The sequence below is a fragment of the Pleurodeles waltl genome, chromosome 10 (genome assembly GCF_031143425.1).
Source record: "Pleurodeles waltl isolate 20211129_DDA chromosome 10, aPleWal1.hap1.20221129, whole genome shotgun sequence".
NCBI lineage: Eukaryota > Metazoa > Chordata > Amphibia > Caudata > Salamandridae > Pleurodeles > Pleurodeles waltl.
In genome coordinates, this window is record NC_090449.1 from 135379358 (window position 1) to 135397534 (window position 18177).

An 18177-nucleotide genomic window follows, 5' to 3' on the forward strand; every position below is an offset into this window, starting at 1 on the left:
GCTTCTTCTAATACTGCCCCAGGCGAAAGATGGACGAAAAACATTGTTGCACAATGAAATGTAAGTGTGACTTCTGGTGTGTGTTTTTCTGTGCTTGCTGTCTTCTCGTACACTGAGCTCAGTTCAGATGCTACCTGTGAATTCCTGTACCACACTAGGGGCCATTTGTACGAACACATTTTCCCATAGACACAGAATGGGCAAAACTGCTTGCTACGTCTGGCCCTAGGTGTGTATCTTGTACGACCTAGAACTAGGCTCACCTACTGTGAGTGTGGGCCCCCTCTGAGGCACTGGAGGACCTCAGAGGGAGCCACCTGTAGCATGTGCTGCACTTGTTCAAGTCAAGGCATATCACATTGGTGTTAGAGGTGAACTATCTAAATAATACCAGCCTCCAGATCAAGCACAATGTTTTACCTTTTTCAGTGTCTCGTCGGACAGAATCAGCTGCTGATGGTGGCATTTTTTATGGAAAATAACCCCATTTTAGCATGCTGTTTCTTTATCCAAGAAGCGATCATCTTTGCCCATTAGCAATCAGATTCTGGCATCATCATTTGATGAGCTACCTCTGCCCTCTAATCCACTGGACTGTTTAAATATTGATTACCTACAGGCAAAACTGCAGAAAGTCAGAAGCGAACGTTTATTTTGGATTTCAAAACTCTGCCAAGTGGCACTAGGACTTATGATATCATCAACAATCCCTGGCTTTTCAGGCAATAGTTTGTTGCGTTGTGGGACTTGTAGTTATGCTTTTAACACTTTTATTAGGGGTTAAAAACCATAGAATGCAAAGTGACTGTGGCCAAAGTGCCAGAACTGGCTGAAAGAATTTTACTTGACATGAAGCAATAATCAGTTATGTTTTAGCATTTTACTAAGCCTACAATTCGATTTCAAAAAGTGCTTTTTTCACATTCAAAGCCAAAAAGTAAACTCTACTCACATTTTTCATGAGGGTTCGTGTTTTCATTTACATCTTGCATTAAACAAGCTTTGGGAGGCAAACTATTTTGTCTTTTGTGTAGTGAAACATTTTTAAATCGAGTTTCACCACACAAAAAAGTTACAACATGGATATCAGCAGCGCAACCTTTTTTTAAACAAAGACTAAGTAAAGGGAAGGTGGTAATAGCAAGAGAAAGATCACACTATTCTCTCACACATACAATACAACACAGTTAGTTAGAACACAAAGAAAGAGAGGGAGGATTTAAAGGGCTGTTGTAGGATCCTATAAACAGATATAAACATATAACAAGTATAAAAAACAGGAAGAAATCCCCAAGCCTACTATTGAAAAAACATTAGTTCATGTGCTCATTTAGGAAGATGAACCTTCATCTACCTATAAAGATCTGCCTTTTTAGTGTGTTGCACATGTAGCACTGGGAGGCATCCTAGTTATGGGGTCCTATCTTGGGTAGGATTATGTCCCCCATTTTTGTGGACAGGTAAGTTCTCTATTTTTTCAGCTTAGAGCTATTGTGTGAGCTAAAATGTTTTTTGCTGCTGTCTCCCTACCTCAAGATTAAAAATAGGAGGATCGAGCCACGGACTCTGCTTATCTTTTGCATCAACATGTTTCGGCACTCACCTTTGCCCGTACAGGGTTGGGTGCCTCCTTCAGGACAGTGGCTGTTCAACATCAAATATTGTGAAACAGTCCCTGGTTCATAGGCCAAGTTATATGAGTGAGTTCAACGTATCCTTAGTTTTTTCATAAGGTGGGGCAACAACAGTTGGAAATACCCCTTCTTAATAGTTTAGAAATGCCTTGGGAAGAATCAGTGCAAACTCCTCCTTCAGAGGACAGGTACACCTAGAATAGCAGCACCACAAGCTTCCCCATCACAAGAAACATACAAAGCAGGCAGCAGCAGTTTCAGCTTTACTTCATCACAGAGCTGGGAAAGCTTGGCAGTAGCTGGCAAGCTTCTCTCTCTCCCAGACGGCAGCATGTGCAATCTTCCATTTCCAGAAGAACAGATCCAGCAAGGCAGACTAGTAAACGCTTTGATTGTTCACAGAACACGTACACAGATGACTGGGTGACATGTGGCTTACAGACACTGGAAAGTTCCAAGCAGCCTCCGGGATGGGTGCTTACCTTATGTAGAAGAATGTATAGGGACAGGAGGGAGTGAATGTGAGCATTATGACACTATTCTTACTAAGATGATATTTCACATCAGCATCCTGAAAGTCATTATGCTGTCAATCCAAGACCTGCTGTTTGTGTTGATTCTTTGGTTTTCCACGTATTGAGAAGTAGCAGTTACCTAGTAGGTCATTGGTATTTGGATCAGCCCAGCCACAGTCTAAGTAACTATGCCCTAGACAGGCACATATTTGCCAACTTCTGCAAAAAGCTTTTGAATGCACACACACCAGGGGCTGCACAGTCTCAGCCTCTGTGGTGCATCTGTTCCCAATGTTGAGGGCTGCCCCTCCTCTGCGGCGTACTGTACTGTCTTATTAATGAAAATAAACACCTTCCCTGTTCTAATTTCCAATCGATGCTGGAAGCTATGAGCAGTAATGTCTGTTTCTTCCCCTTCTAGAGCGCTCGTCGAGGAGGCCACAGAGGGCCATTAGTGGGTGAGTCACTGCACTCTGGGAAGCTGGAGTGTCATTCGTTTGTGTAGAAAATAGACCTTGGATGCATGGCGTCCCTAAAGCCTGGCCTCGTTCCTCTTGCACTCAGTACTTAACGATTTCTTTGCTGCTCTGAAAGTGGAAAACACAAAATGTACTGGCCACAGATGCCCTTAAGCGATTTTCTTAGACTTTACATGTTTGACAGTGTCTCAAAACATGGCTGTAACAATGCTGGCCTAGCTATGTTAAAGCCCAGTTTTTTAATAGTGTTCAGTCTGTTTTAAGGGCTTGCATATTTGACACTAAGCCAGTTGAAAAAGAGAAATTGAACCAATATTGTTAAGTGTGAAAGCCAGGATTGAAAAAATAAAACAAAGTTCCTTAGTACTGAGCTTGGCATTTGAGCCACTAGAATACAGTCCCTGTTTCCTAAGCAAACGTCTACAATTTGTTTATCAGACATAATTTTTAAGAAATAACTAGGAGAAACAATTATCAAATTCAGCAACCACTTTAAAGAAAGGAAATCACGTGTGGTCAAGGTGTCAACCGAGGTGTTCCACATAACCCCCTGCTTCTTTGAAATAAAAGCACGATTGAACTGGCTGCGTCAAAGTGCTTTTTTGAAAATTACTGGAGAAGGCTGGGTGGGAGGCATCTTGGAGCAAGAGAGGGTGTGCAACACAGAATATCTCCTGCGAGCAACTGAAAAAAGGACTATATCCAGTCAGTGCTCACCAAATCATAGCACTTTTTTTTTTAATAAAACTTTCTACCACTGCATCATGGCTAAAACATTTACAAACACAAAAGGCCGATTAGGTGGGACCTATTGCCTGTGCCAATGTTATTTTTTTGTCCGGTTGGGAGAGAGGACTGGAACCAATGATGGGGTGGTGGGAGGGGGAAGCAACACAACACAGGCTACCACCAATGTGGGATGGGAATGGGCAAGCAACAACAAAGGATGGTGGAGGTAAAAGTAATAGTGCAATACAAAAAGCAAAAACAGCAAAAATGTACCTCATCTTGTGTAATGTAATCCTGTGCTCGTGTAAAGTGCTCCAATACCTTTGAGATGATTTTGAGCTATATAAAAAAAACGTGGAGCATGGGGGAGGGACGGAAGCAGGGAAGCGCAATGGGAGAAGATGGCCTGCAAACACATGCACTCTTAGAGTGCTTGTACAAAAAGAAAAAGTAACCCTGCCATGAAAGTGTGACCTGCGGAAGGACACTTACTTGGAAAGGAAACACTAATCCACAGGAGGGACAAACATAAAAGGCCCGATTTACAAAGGTAGACTTGACCAAAAGTCTAAGTTTAGAACTAAAGTCTAACTTTACTCATAGTAAAGTTAGACTTATGGTCTGTTTAGACTTTTGGTCAAAGTTTACTTACTACGAGTAAAGATAGACTTTAAGTCTATACTTAGACTTTTGGTCTAAACCTACACTTTTGGTCTAAGTTTACCTTTGTGAGTCTGGCTCACAAAGAGAAAGTGAAGCCAGCATATGCCGACCAAATAAAAGCATGGAAATGACACTGATGACGTCAACCAAATAAGTATTAAACGTGCTCTAAGCCGCTTGTAAGTTAACTATGGCGGTCATTCTGACCCTGGCGGTCAAAGACCGCCAGGGCGGAGGACCGCGGGAGCACCGCCGACAGGCCGGCGGTGCTCCAATGGGGATTCCGACCGCGGCGGTAAAGCCGCGGTCGGACCGGCACCACTGGCGGGCTCCCGCCAGTGTACCGCCGCCCCATTGAATCCTCCACGGCGGCGCAGCTTGCTGCACCGCCGCGGGGATTCCGACCCCCCCTACCGCCATCCAGATCCCGGCGGTCCGACCGCCGGGATCCGGATGGCGGTAGGGGGGGTCGCGGGGCCCCTGGGGGCCCCTACAGTGCCCATGCCACTGGCATGGGCATTGCAGGGGCCCCCGTAAGAGGGCCCCTACATGTATTTCACTGTCTGCTGTGCAGACAGTGAAATACGCGACGGGTGCAACTGCACCCGTCGCACAGCTTCCACTCCGCCGGCTCGATTCCGAGCCGGCTTCATCGTGGAAGCCTCTTTCCCGCTGGGCTGGCGGGCGGTCTGAAGGCGACCGCCCGCCAGCCCAGCGGAAAAGTCAGAATTACCGCCGCGGTCTTTCGACCGCGGAACGGTAACCTGACGGCGGGACTTTGGCGGGCGGCCTCCGCCGCCCGCCAAGGTCAGAATGAGGGCCTATGTGTCTTGCAAGCAACAGAACATGTATTGACTCAGACGAGTGCTAAAAGGTCAAGATAATGCAGTAATACAGTCACAAAATGTGTGACATTATGCAGTATAATTTTCATTTTCTTACCACATAATTTAGTCATCCTTGCCTCCTAACTAGGTCCACCCCTGTCTCATAATTCCAGTAGCCCTGACTACAAAGTAACAGCGTGCAAAGAAAAACTGTTGATTAGATGAGCCTTAAAAGAATATGGGCCTGATTCTAACTTTGGAGGACGGTGTTAAACCGTCCCAAAAGTGGTGGATATACCACCTACCGTATTACGAGTCCATTATATCCTATGGAACTCGTAATACGGTAGGTGGTATATCCGCCACTTTTGGGACGGTTTAACACCGTCCTCCAAAGTTAGAATCAGGCCCTATATCTGGGAAACGCGAGAGCTCTGAGAAGCAGTGATGAAAATAGGGGGAACCGCCAATTTGGGGTAGTTTAAAGAAATTATGACATGGAGACAGGTATTTTGACCATGTGTGAGAGATGTGAATGGACTGTTAGAGTGCAAGATGTATCTGTGTGTGTAAGAGATTACACAAATAATGATTTAAAAGGCACGTATTTTTTTATTAAACGCTTTTATAGCACTACTCATCGCAGTGTATGTGTCAGAGCGCTTTACATCACACGCTGAGGCACAATATTTTACGTGAGCATAAATCAGTGTCCAGAAAATGTACCATAAGGCAATGAGGGTTATAAAGTGTAGGAATAACATATTGTCCTTAATTGTAGACATATGCTAATAGTGAATGGATGGGAGAAACACAAAGTCGGGATATGAAACTTAACACAGTGATTGAGGTTGTCTGTACTGACAAGATTTTATAAATTCCCAAAGGAACCCTTTTTTGCAATCTTACTAACAGCAGATTGAGAAAGAAAAAACAGGGAGCTAAACACACGACTTACAGTTTGATTGCAGCTCTTTGATGCCAGTAAATAGATCACTGTATAAATGTATATGAATTGACTGTCTGACTTTGTGTTTCAAGCTCCGCCCCTCGGATCCACTCCCTTTCATCTGTCCCAATTTGATTCTAAATGTATGGATTCCCGGAGATTTTTTTTTTTTAATTCCAGCACTGCTGAGAAGGTTAGAGAAAAAAGACAAGTGTTATGTAGGAGGGGCTATAACAGGAATATTGTATCATTCTTAACAGATGCTCCCATTAATACTTTCACAGACTCTGACACACTCACTCACCCGCTCACGAGGGCACGCACAAACACTCAGACGCCTGCATGCAGTCGTGAGGGCGCATGCGCACACTCACAAGCAGACTGACCACGCACGTGCGTACCCGCACACACACACGAGGTCCTTGATCTTTTTATCCCACAGATCCTGCTTAACCAGTCAGTGGTCTCTGCTACCTTATCCCGGTCACAGTTCTTTTCCCTGGAATTACATCCGCTCCCCCGCCTGAAATGAGGCCTTGGACGGATAATTGCTTGGGGACATTTAACTACAATTGCTTTCTGTTACATAAGCTTTCAACAATCTGCCATAATATATAACCTAAAATAATTCAAAGTAATCTATGCATTTTCAGTGAAGTTCAATAAACAGATCAAACATATATGCCACTATTAAAAGAAAATCAATTCTTCCCTGTCAAGCTCAGACTTGTAGTAAAATGGATGTGAGCTATCTGATCATTAGAGGCCCCGCCCTGTCTCAGGATGCTACCCTGACCAGGGTGTATGTTTGCCCAGATGAAGTTAGGTAGGGCCTCACTTCCGGCAGATGCGTGCACCCTCTCCACCCTCGGAGTGAAACACTCCCGCTCCGTGGGAGATCGCCTTACACTGCTTTTAAGGAGAAACCATGGACAGATCCGTCTGAGCCCTGGATTCTGGGCTGATCCCTTTGAGCTCCACGCCGCCTATCCCTGCCTCTGTGAGACCCCGTCAGATAACCTCTAGGACCCATTCCCCTGAGACCTTGAAAAGTCCCATATGAACACTCCCCTCACCCCCTGCTTTGTGAGACCCTTGGTTGATCCCCTGGCCCCCCTTTCTATTGAAAACCTAATCAGATCTCGCAAAGCCCCCTCGTCACTGATTCCAATCTCAGTGGCCCCAGAAAAAATATGTATAATTCCATGTCACACCCTCCAGTCACATCCTAGGCATATATCCAAATACCCCGCCCCCTTCCCGGATCCCTAGCATTAACACACCGCAAACTTGGGACTCCCTCCCAAATGCTTCACACACCTGTGGAACCAGGGAAATTTGATTTGATTAAGAGCATTTTCCGGGGGAAGCGGCGGGTTTAGCCCACCCTCCAAGTGCCACCTGTGGGAACCCACCGGGTCCAACTCTTAAGGGAGGGTGTATTTTAGAACTCCTTTCGATGCCACACCGCCCCCTGCCGACAGCTGCCCGCCGGGCTCCGTCACGGAAGGGGAACAGGCGTCCTACCTGGCGTATCTGCTCTTCTGGAAGTCCAGTCCCCTGGAGAAGAACATTTTAACCGGTCCATGGGGGTCCAGCCACGGTCCGGGTGGTCCTAGGGGCCAGCCCATCAGGACCAACAACGGGGAGCCCCAGTCCTGCGGGAGGGGCCCACTGGAGCCTGGGGGGTCTCCTCCAGCACCCGGGGAGGGAGCGCCGCGCCCGGGGGACTCGCACAGCTTCATCCGATCCGGCTTTGTCTGTCACCGCTGGCATGTGGGAGTCAGGCAAGAGAGAGAGCGGGTGGGGAGGAGCGAGAGGGGATGAAGTGGAGAGAGAGAGCAATAGATCTAACAGAGGAGAGGTAGGAGTGGAGAAAAGAGGGAAGACCGAGATCGAATGGGGTTAGAGATAAAGGGAGGGGAGACGGAGAGAGGTCAAGGGAGGGAGCGTGGGAGTGAGGGTGTTTGTTGACTGGCAGGAGAAGTGGAGATGGAGATGAGAGGGAACAAGAGGCAAAGGAAGGGAAAGCGAGATAGTGAAATTAAAAATTGGAAGGCAGAGAAAGATGGAGGGAAGGGGCGTCGGTGGAAAGGAGGGTAGGGTCGTCATCTGACCTGATGCTCAGAAAACAGTCCCTGCGTTTTGAGAACATTTCAACATTTCGCCTTGCGTGACCCTAGATTTTTATCGTCTCGGTGATATGACTGTGGCGGTTTTAGCTAGTGCCTGAAAATGTTTATATTTTCCATAGAGTGTCGCAAAATAAGTTTTTTATTACACAAAGGCGGCAACCCCACGGAGACGGGGGTAGAGGAGGTGAAACGGAGATGTGAGTGAGAAAGGAATAGACCTGAGACGGGAGAGGCGGAGAAGAAAAAAAAAGCATATGAGGGTGTGTGGAGGGGAGGGGGCGCGAGGAGAGAGAGACAAGGATATAACACGGCTGGAAAGAGAGGAAGGTTGGCGGAGGTATGAAAGAGCAGGAGGCTGGACAGCGAAGGAGGGCGGACAAAGAGGGGCGGCGAAGGTCAGGGCAGGATAAAGCAAAGGAGGGAGAGACGAAGTGGGAGAGGAAGAGGAGAGATAGCGAGAGAAGATAAAATGGAGGCGAGTTGGTAGAGAAGGGGAATTGAATATGAGGTACTTAGAAAAGAGAAATATAGCAACATGGGATTAGGAATGGAGGGAGAGGGGGAGGAAGAACGACAACACAAAGGGAAATAAGGAAGGAGAGAGAAAGAGAAGTGGTGGAGGGGTGAAGAAGGAGCGAGGAGGACCATTGCCGCCCACCAGCGGCAGGAGCTGCAAACCTTTAAAAAGAAAACAATAATAAACAATGTTTATTATCGTTTTATTTTTAAAGGGGTGGGGCCCTGGGGGTGACGAGCACTGAGGGGCGTGCACAGATCACTCTCTTCAGTGTGCATGTATGTTTGGCCGGCCAGCCGGCCCAGGCCGGCCAAACACACATGCGCACAAGGGCTCTCTCCATCCGGGCACTGTGTTGCCGAGTCGGCTAGGGCGCTCCAGCCAATCATAACGCTGCTTTGAGCAGCATCATGGTTGGCTGCAGGGCAGACTAGGTGCCTGGAGTGCGGCAGAGAGCAGCGGCGAGGTTCAGGTAAGTTTTAAAAAAAAAAAACCTTTTTGTTTTATTCTCCCCCTCACCCGCCAGCCACGACTGAGTGAGAGACTAAAATTAAAAGAGGGAGAAAGAGGGCGAGAGAAATGATGAAAGAGACACAGATGGAGAAAGAGTGGAACATGGGGAGATTGGGAGGTGCAGTGATAGGGTAATAGAGAGGGTGGGAAGGGGAGATGAAGAGGAGAGGTGGTCAGAAGCAGAGTGCGAGAGTCAAGAGAAGTAGGAGGTGGAGAGATAGGGAAAGTAGGACTGGGTGGGTAGTCTGGGGGTGAATTGTATGGGAGGCAGTGGTGGCACCTTCCTGTTTAAAGTAGTGGAAAGATCACAAATGCCCTTAGGACCAACCCCAAAAATATCAAACGTGGTGAATTATAAACAGTGTTTAAAACAGGTCCTGATTAAGAGCTCTGGAGTTAAGGCTGAAGGCAGTGCAAATTTCTCACACTTCTAAGCAGTGTGTAAAACAAAATAAAACAACACAGTAAATAAAAAATAAAAATAAAAAAATGTACTTACCTACTTTGGACCTCTCCGTCATACAGTCCGGCAGCAAGGAGGTCTGTGAGCCAACTCTCCTCAAGGCAGCATGAGTGAAGCACCAGGATTGGCTGGAGTATGCTAGTCGAAGCTCCTTCAGGCCCTGGAGGCCTACTCTCCACTCAAGCTGTCAAAGACAGCTTGAGTGGAGAGGTTTAAAGTACGCATGTCAGGCTGGCCATCGCAGCATACCTGGCCAAAGCGACATGAGCACTTTAAACTGGAGTGCCCACCACTCCTACTTCTCTGCTACCAGTCAACAGTGATTGCCCGCCCCAAAACTTGGCTCGAGCTGGCTGGCTGCACTGAAAAATAAAACGTCAATAAAATGGTTTTATTACTGTTTTATTTTTAATTTTTGCTGCACTGGCAGGAGGGTGGGTGATGCTCACCTGCCCTATAGGAAGCACCAGCACTGATGGGAGGGCTGAAAGAGGGAGGGACAGAGAGTGAGAGGGACGCAAGGGACAAATTTTCATGTGGCATGGGAAGGAGGTGTAATAAAGAAAGAGAGGAAGGGAAAGGCATACAGAAGACGGAGGGATAGAAAATATGTAGTGAGAGGGAAGAGAGGGGAAGGCAGAAGGAGGAGTGTAATATGAAAAGAGGGAGAAGAGCTGAAGCATGGGGAAGAGTCAAGGACAGACACAGGAAGCAGTGGGAAAGAGAGGAACCGAGGATGGAGGAAAATGGGAGACAAGGAGCATTTTTCAGCTTAGCGTGAGCCTACTAGACAATGCATGTACTGTCTGTTGTGAGGCCTATTCTGGCTTACCAACAGCAAAAAGGGGCTTGAAGCCCGTCCATTGCGTACCCCTGCTGTAGCACATTCCTTTGCAGAATTATACTCAAGCAAGGTTGATTGGTCTTTTCACCCAGTGTCTGACGGTATGAAGACCTAACTGTCAAAACTTCATAAAAACCAAATAAATTATAGACAACAGATGTCAAGGCACTCGTGAATAAAAGTTCAGTCATCCATGTGTTTATGTCTTCGTGTCTTGTTCAGAGCCATCAAACATAAGCCAGACCAGGAAGATTGGCAATGGTTTAATTTATTCTTGAAATGAGATATCCATTAAAGAAAACAACAACCAACATGTGTTTCGTCCTGTGAGAAAATAATTTCAAAGACTTCATCAGGGCTCAAGCAATAACTGAAAAAAGCAGCGTTTCCATAAGTGCTAAATTAGCTCTCCTGGAGTCCAAAAGATGTTGATGTCCCGTAACACATTGTCCAAGTCTGTGCGTGTGTACCCATATTGGTGTGTGTACACCTACGTGGTTTTGGGAATCATAGTCATGCGGCGCTCCAGTTCGTGAACAGGTATGTGAGAAACTTCCATTGCGTCATCACCATCCATTCCATAGTCCTGGATGTCCTAGGCTCAAAACAAATTCCTAAGTCTTACTATGTGTAAAACAATACAATATTTATTTACAAGCTACATTTCTCATGAGAATGAATCCTGAAAGAATGTCACGTTAGCAAGAATGACTAAACATCTTCTGCAGAATCAAGAAACATTTTCTGCAGAAGTAAGAATGAATATAGTAACACTTTTATTAATGCAATTAATACATAAAACATTATCAGACTAAGAATTCTCAATAACAGGCTTTGTCAGTGTTCTTTATTACATTTAATTCAAAACAAAATAATCCTGTTAGCATAGTCATGAAGTTTTGGTGTAGACCTGCTTTCTCCATGTTTGCATATGACTTTTAATATGTTCTAGCAATAAAACATTATAGTTTTAGCGCAAACTATTAATTTACCTTCTAGGGCATAACATAATAACAAATTAATTGGTTATACATAAAGTTTAAGAACTATACCACCTGCTCAAAATACCTACTATATAGCGAATGCACGTTAATATGGATTCTCAGTGCTTCACTTTACAATGAAACTAATAGGACTTTGATTAACAAAATGCATAGAATGTCATGTAGAATTGATTACTGTGACACTAGGGACAGTACTAAAATGTGTGCTACATTAGTTTTCCCCCTGATGGCGAATCAAGCCATCACACAAATTCCAGTCTCTCATTTTATAATAAGACAATTCAATATTGCAGAAGTAGATCCAGAGAAGCACCTCTGGACTACTCCAACTGCTTGATGTCACTGTAATATAGGCATCGTCTAGTCTCCATCTTAATCTCCTCTCCCTTTTTCCCTTTGCTGGCTCTCATTTCTTTCAGTTTCTTATACAGCTTGTAAAGGCAGAGTATTCCTAAAATACTCAAGGCAATTATCAGTTTAGGTCTCAAGACACTTCCAACAATTCCTCTTCCTAAACTACCAAAGCATCTTCCAACTGCTGAAAAACCACTATCTATCGCTTCCCAGGCACCGGGGTCCTCTAACTTTTTTGGGTCCTTTTTCAGGGCTACCATGTTTGAAATATACTTTCTCATTTCCTTACTGTTGTCTGGTATATAGGTACAGCACTGCTGAGTTTACAACATTTTACAGACGCCACCCTCTTTCACAAGAAGGTAGTCTAACCCAAGTCTGTTTTGCAAAACCATTGATATCATAACAACCATTTCTGTGTCTACTAACAAAAAGTCACCTGCAGTGTCTTAGAAAGCTTGTCCACAATCATTGACAACTTCCTTATCTTGTGATAATTTGGGATTACACCTTCTGATGGAATTAGGGCACCAAAGATATCACCCACTATCTCTGAAGCACCAGAACATCTCTTGACTTGGGTGTTTGACTTCTCATCCAAAATAGGATTAATAAAAGGCTCCACATGATAAATCTTTGTAAACACCACTCCTAAATAACATGTACTATACTAACCTTTTGGCACCTTGTTGTTGTAAGGACTCTCATATAACAACAAGACTGCTGGATCTGGGGTGGCAGCACCTCTGCTTGTAGGTGATTGAGTCACTCCACACCAGTTGACAGCTGTCAGCCCAACCCTCACGGCTCCCTAGCAGCACCCCACCCACACCCAAATGGTAAAGGTGAATCATGGCAGCCTAGTGCATGGAACACTGAAAACCCCACAGCTAAATCGTGGTGAACCAGCCATACCCTTTTCTCTCCAGATATAAGTTTCTTACACACATATCAGCAAAAAAAGAGATGCAGAATAGTTTTCAATACATTTATTGAGAATACTGCAATCTACGATAAAATGCATGAACTGCAATGATTAGGATAACAAGGAATAACAAAATTAAGATTGTGAAAATCAGAGATGCAAATATAAACAATCTCAGCATATTGTAATGACATGAATGTTTGATTCCTACCCAAAAACCTAATCTCTAGCCCCATATTGAGAACATGGCGATTTAAGCCAAATCTGTCTGTGCAGTGTCCATGAGAAGCACACCCCACCCTCATTACCATGGTAACAGGTTAGTCCTCCAGTCTCCATATCAGGCTCCATAAAGACAAAAAGCTGAGGTTGACCGCAAACTGGCATCAAGTATAGATGGAAAATCCTGGCTAGAACCCCTCTGATGCCCATTTGCCCCACAAGATGTTTGTATAGAGGACATGTTTTGTTCTTTCACAGAAGCCTAACATGGGTATGTACCTAAGCGATGGACTGTTAACGCTGTCTTGTGGTGGCACTTTAAAAATATCCTGTGTATTGCATTCTCTTCCTGCTAACCTGGGGTAAAAGAACACAACTAAAAATTTGCCATCCATAACACTGATAGTCATGCTCTCACAGAATGGCGACTGATTATGAAAATAAAAACATTACTGCTAAAACAAGTTGTGCTAAAATGAATAAAATTGAATAAATGAAAACAGAGCATATTGTCTGGGTAAAAGAGCAAAGGTCACAAGCCAAAGCAAAGCCAAATACTGTGCCCAGGCAAGAAGCTACAAAAATCCCACAACATTGTAAAGGGCATTTTCCCTCAAATGAAATAAACACCGATATGGCAGGGTCTTCTCTATTTAACATACATTTCGATACACCTAAAACAAAAACAAGTCTACATTCACTAGTCCCTACAAATAATAAATGGGTGTTGATCCAGGCCTACATATACACAGCTTCCCTACATGTTGCCAGTTTTAAGCAAATAATCCTTGATTTCCAGTTGAAACATGTGCTTTTTCTTTATCTCAATTTGGTAAGGTTGTTCCCTTTTCTACTTTAACCTTCATTGATCTCCTTCTCTCTTCAACTTGTCCAGTAACCTCCTTCTCTACTGGTGTAAGGGTACAGGTCAAATTATTCTTATGGGCATAACCTATTTCAAAGGTCAAGATAGGTTTGAAGAAACATCCCTCTGTGTCAATATTTTTAGCTTTGACAATGCTGCTCAGATGTGTTATGATCTGGACAATTGAGAAAACCAAGTCATAGTTGGAATAATAATATTCTTGCTGATGACACATTGTCATCAACAGGCTGCAGGAAATTCCATAGGTTTAAGGGGATACTATGATATGTGATTCCCTCACTGACTGAGGAAGGCAACTGAGTACAAACGTAACAGTTACTAACCTACATGTTATCTATGCACTCATAAAGAGCTTATAAAAACATTTGCGGATAAATCTCCTCTGGACCCATCTTTGTGCAAGTTTTTCTTATTGTACAAAGACTTTTGATTTGATATTGGGTTAATAATTCTCTGGGCACTTGTGGATTTGACCGTCTCCGAAATAGTGGGTGCTTGTAAACTCAATCCAAAGAGCAATAATATAATCATAAAGATTATCACAACTATTAACCCTACACATACTGTATGTACTTACACTTACTACACTTATTTCTATTCAAGTCCATGAGTTCTCTAAGTTCAGACCTAAATTCAAAAATAAAAAACAAAAAGTGAAAAATGCTAAATGCGGCAGCAAAACTGTCTCTTTCAGTCCTTTTTTATTTTGGGCAAAGCAACTATCGAAAAAATAGACGCTTTTGGAAAAGTTCAAACTGTTCACAAAAAGTATCCTTGATCTTCTTGAAAGTTTATCAAGTATTTCTACAGGCGGTGTTTAAAATGCTTCTAATAAAAGTTCAGGGGGGCGTGTCCAAGGTGGTGCCCATGTGAGGCTGTCCTCTTGGAGCTTCGCAGCATGTGTGCTGCATTGGGGCAGATGCTGGGCTCCCCAGGGCCTGAAAGGTAATGAAACCATGCCTAGAGCTGATCCTAATGATCAGGGGCAAGGCTCAACCCTGTTCTGCCCAGAGAACCCATCTTAGAGACTGGCAGGAGATGAGATGATTGGCCAGCACAGCTAAGATAGTAGCCTTGGCGGATCCCTGAGCCTGACTTCGTGACAGGCCACGTTTGACAGACGTGCTGCCTACATCTACCTTTCTGGCATGGCGGAGAATGTTGCCTTGGTACTGCTAACCATACCTAGGGCCAGTGCTCTGTTTAAAGTGGCAAATTAGGCTAATTATAAATGGATATGTCAACCTACCTATAAATCCCTAGTATATGGTAAGGCATGTTGGGTTAGGGACCCCAGCATAGGTGCACTGCCGAGGTGCCCAGTGTTATTTTAAACTCAGGCCTGCCTTGCTGGCTGCTTTTATATTAAAGTTACCTTCAAAATCGACTTTGGAACTAATAGTACATCCAAAGTCTTAAACTACCTTATTTTTTACATATAAGTCACACCTAAGGTGTGCCCTACGTGCCCCTAGGGCTGGGTGCAATGTAACTATATGAAGGGACCTTCTACAAGATGTTTTATAAACCCTGGTGAAGGAAAAATAGCCAAATTTGTTATCCCCTCATTGTATTGTATGGGCTCCATAGGCTAAAATGGGGATACTTTATTTTTAATTAATAAAGTCACAAAAGGAGCTACATTTTTCAAGTTTGGTATCAAACTGATTATTATACTAAATCCAACAACTTGCTATTGTTGAATTTAATATAACTAGTTCAGGAAAAGAGTTTTAGAACTCCAGCTGAAAGTTGTCAACTTCGGCTCTGTAGTGTCCTTCTCTGATTGGCCAGCCTCTGGCAGCCTGGCCAGGCTTCCTTGATGAGGTGTGAAGTGGCCTGGGCTGAGGACAAAGGAAGTGCCTGGGGGAGGAGATCTGACTCAGCAGATGGTAAAACAGGATGGGGGAAGAGCAACCAAACTGGACTTCAAAGGAGAGAAGGACATTTGGAGCAGCTCAGGACCTTCCATGTTTCCTGCAAACTCAGACAACCAGGTGCAGCCTTGATTAGATTAGGAAAGGGCAGTAAAGGTATGTGTTAAGGAATTTTAGCCAAACCAGTGGGTGGACTCAGCCAGTCCTAACCTCCAAAATTGAATTTCTGCCATTGTGGATTTGTAAAGAATGTTGCTCCCTGGGACTGATTTTTACCACACTTCCCAGGAAGTTGTCATCCAAGAAGGTGGTGGCCTGCCTGTGATTGGACAATTGCCCCTCCCTTCTTTCCCCCCAGGAGCAAGAATAAATATGGCAGAGCTGCACCCGCACCTCAGATCCCTACAAGGAACAAGGCAAGAAGAAGAATGACTGCCCTGCTAGACTCCTGACCTGCACTTGGACACTGCACTCTGAAGGACTGCACCAACTGCACACTTGGGCTTCACCACAAAAAAGATTTTGCCTGGCTTCAACTGGTTGGAAGAAGGGACTCCCTGTTTGCTACAGGCAAAAAATAGCTAACAGCTAACCAGAGCCCCTGTATCAAATCCTGAAGAAACTGATATGCTAACCACTGTCCTGTGGTCATTTATAATTTTGAGCCAGGTGCGTCCTGGGAGTTGGAGTCCTAATGCTCAAGGAGCAACGTCAAGCTTCTGGAAACTTGGGGTGAGCTGGGGACTCCTAAAGGGCCTTTAAAGACTTTCGAGAAGAAGACCCAGAAGTTTGGAGAAGATTGGAGAATTTCTGGTGAAAAGCTCCATAAAGGTATTGACCTGACGTCGTGAGTTTAACCGGCTTATGTCGACTGCGAACATGCCTGACTGCAGGTTCATCCCGCTGAAAAGTTCAGAGCCCCAGACTACCAGGATTTCCCAGGGGCTCCTGGAAAGGCAATCCAACAATATAAACTTGCTGTGGAGGTTCACCAGACATCAGAGAGAAAAAGCTCAAAAAAAGTGACAGAGTCCGAATGTAAAAAGTTGACCGGGACTTCTTGCACAGTTTATTTGAGAAGGGCTCCAGGGACGTCGAATCCAATTTCATCTTCGGCCTGGACAAAGATTTCTGCCCTGAAAAATCAATTAAGTCCAAAGGATTTCTTCACCGAGGTCTCCTGTGACGCATATCCGAAGAGGACTCCAGGGAGGTCAGATCCAATTTGCGACTTCGTCCAGGGGAGAAAAATCTTCCCAAAAAAGACTAAGGTGGTCATTATGAACATGGCGGGAAAGACCGCACCGCCAGCGGTGGCGCTAACTACCGCCAACAGGCTGGCGGTCCGGACCACCAAATAATGAAGCACATGAAAAACAGCCAGCGTGAAAACCACTCACTGCCAGCAGAAGAATGCCGACATCGTCGGAAGAGGCTGCCCACAGGCCGACGGAAAGGCCCCATCCACCGCCACGCAAAGCCTGGTGGAAACTAACCAAATAAAAGGAAACACACACAACACGCTGAAGCAGACATGGAGAGATCATTTGAAATCATGCCAGTGCTGCTCCTTGCCATATACCTCCATGACCGTGACCGCCGACGAAGACGACAACGGTAAGTACTGCAACCTACTAAACAAGGGAAGAAAGAGCACAGTTTCACAAACACCCACCCCACCCTGCAACGCGCCCCCAACCCCTCACACCATCACAAGCCATACACACTAGAACAAGAGGTACTTACCCGACACAAGGTCAATACAACCTTGCCAAAGTACACACATGTGCACACCACACCCCCACAATAAAACGATGAGCCACGTCTCCACATTGTGCCAACAGCAACACTGGGCACACAAACCTTAATAGAAAATGAAAAATGCAATGTCCAAATAAGGCCATTGGCCAGTCCAACATGAAAAGGCTGAAGGGCCCAAATGGCCTGAACTTGACTCCTACTTGTGCACATGGTACTCCACCATAAAGGGACATAAATGGGGCAGCCAGGCACCTCAGGGAACAAGGGGTGGCGGGGGTGGGGACTTACGTCTGGGAGGGGGGGCTTGGGTTTACGTTTGGTAGGTGGTGGGGGTTTGGTCTTGCTCTTGGAAGGTGGGGGAGCGGGCTTGGACCTGGGCCAGCACAGAGCTTCTTGCTCACTGGGGAAGGGGCACAGGAATGGGAAGGGCGGACTGTGGTGGACTTAGACATGGAAGGAGTGGACAGGGCAAGGAGGTGGGCACGTTTAGGGACGAGACGGGGTGGGCCAGTGGGTTCAAAAAGGTCAACACAGGACAGGAAAAGTTTTTTAGGGGCAGTTGGGGTGGACATGGAGGAAGGTGTGGGAGTGGAGGTAGAGGGAGTGTGTGTAACAGGTGTAGGTGTGCTGGACGTGGATGCAGGTGCCTGTACAGTATGCTGAGGAGTGGTGGATGTATGTTGGGTGGGTGTTTGGGAATGTTTGAGTGTTTTGGGAGGAGGGGGGTGGACACAGTGGGACAAGACAGGCTGCCAGTGTACAAGGTTGTTGTCTGGGTGTCTGCAGGTCTGGTGAGTGTGCTGCAAGTGTCAGTCAAAGTCGTTGTGGTGAGTGCAGGTGTGGTGTCTGGGGTGCATAACTGGATGTCTGATGTTGTGGT

General features: G+C 45.3%; 1 protein-coding gene across 1 annotated transcript in view; it reads right to left on the minus strand.

Moving 5' to 3' along the window:
• MMD2 (monocyte to macrophage differentiation associated 2) overlaps positions 1-7774 on the minus strand; it is a 240607-nt gene extending 232833 nt beyond the window's left edge. Inside the window, exon 1 of the mRNA XM_069209978.1 lies at positions 7324-7774. Coding sequence (XP_069066079.1) covers positions 7324-7541 — 218 coding nt within the window. The 5' untranslated portion in view covers positions 7542-7774. The remainder of the gene's footprint in view (positions 1-7323) is intronic.
• Positions 7775-18177: the final 10403 nt, after the last annotated feature.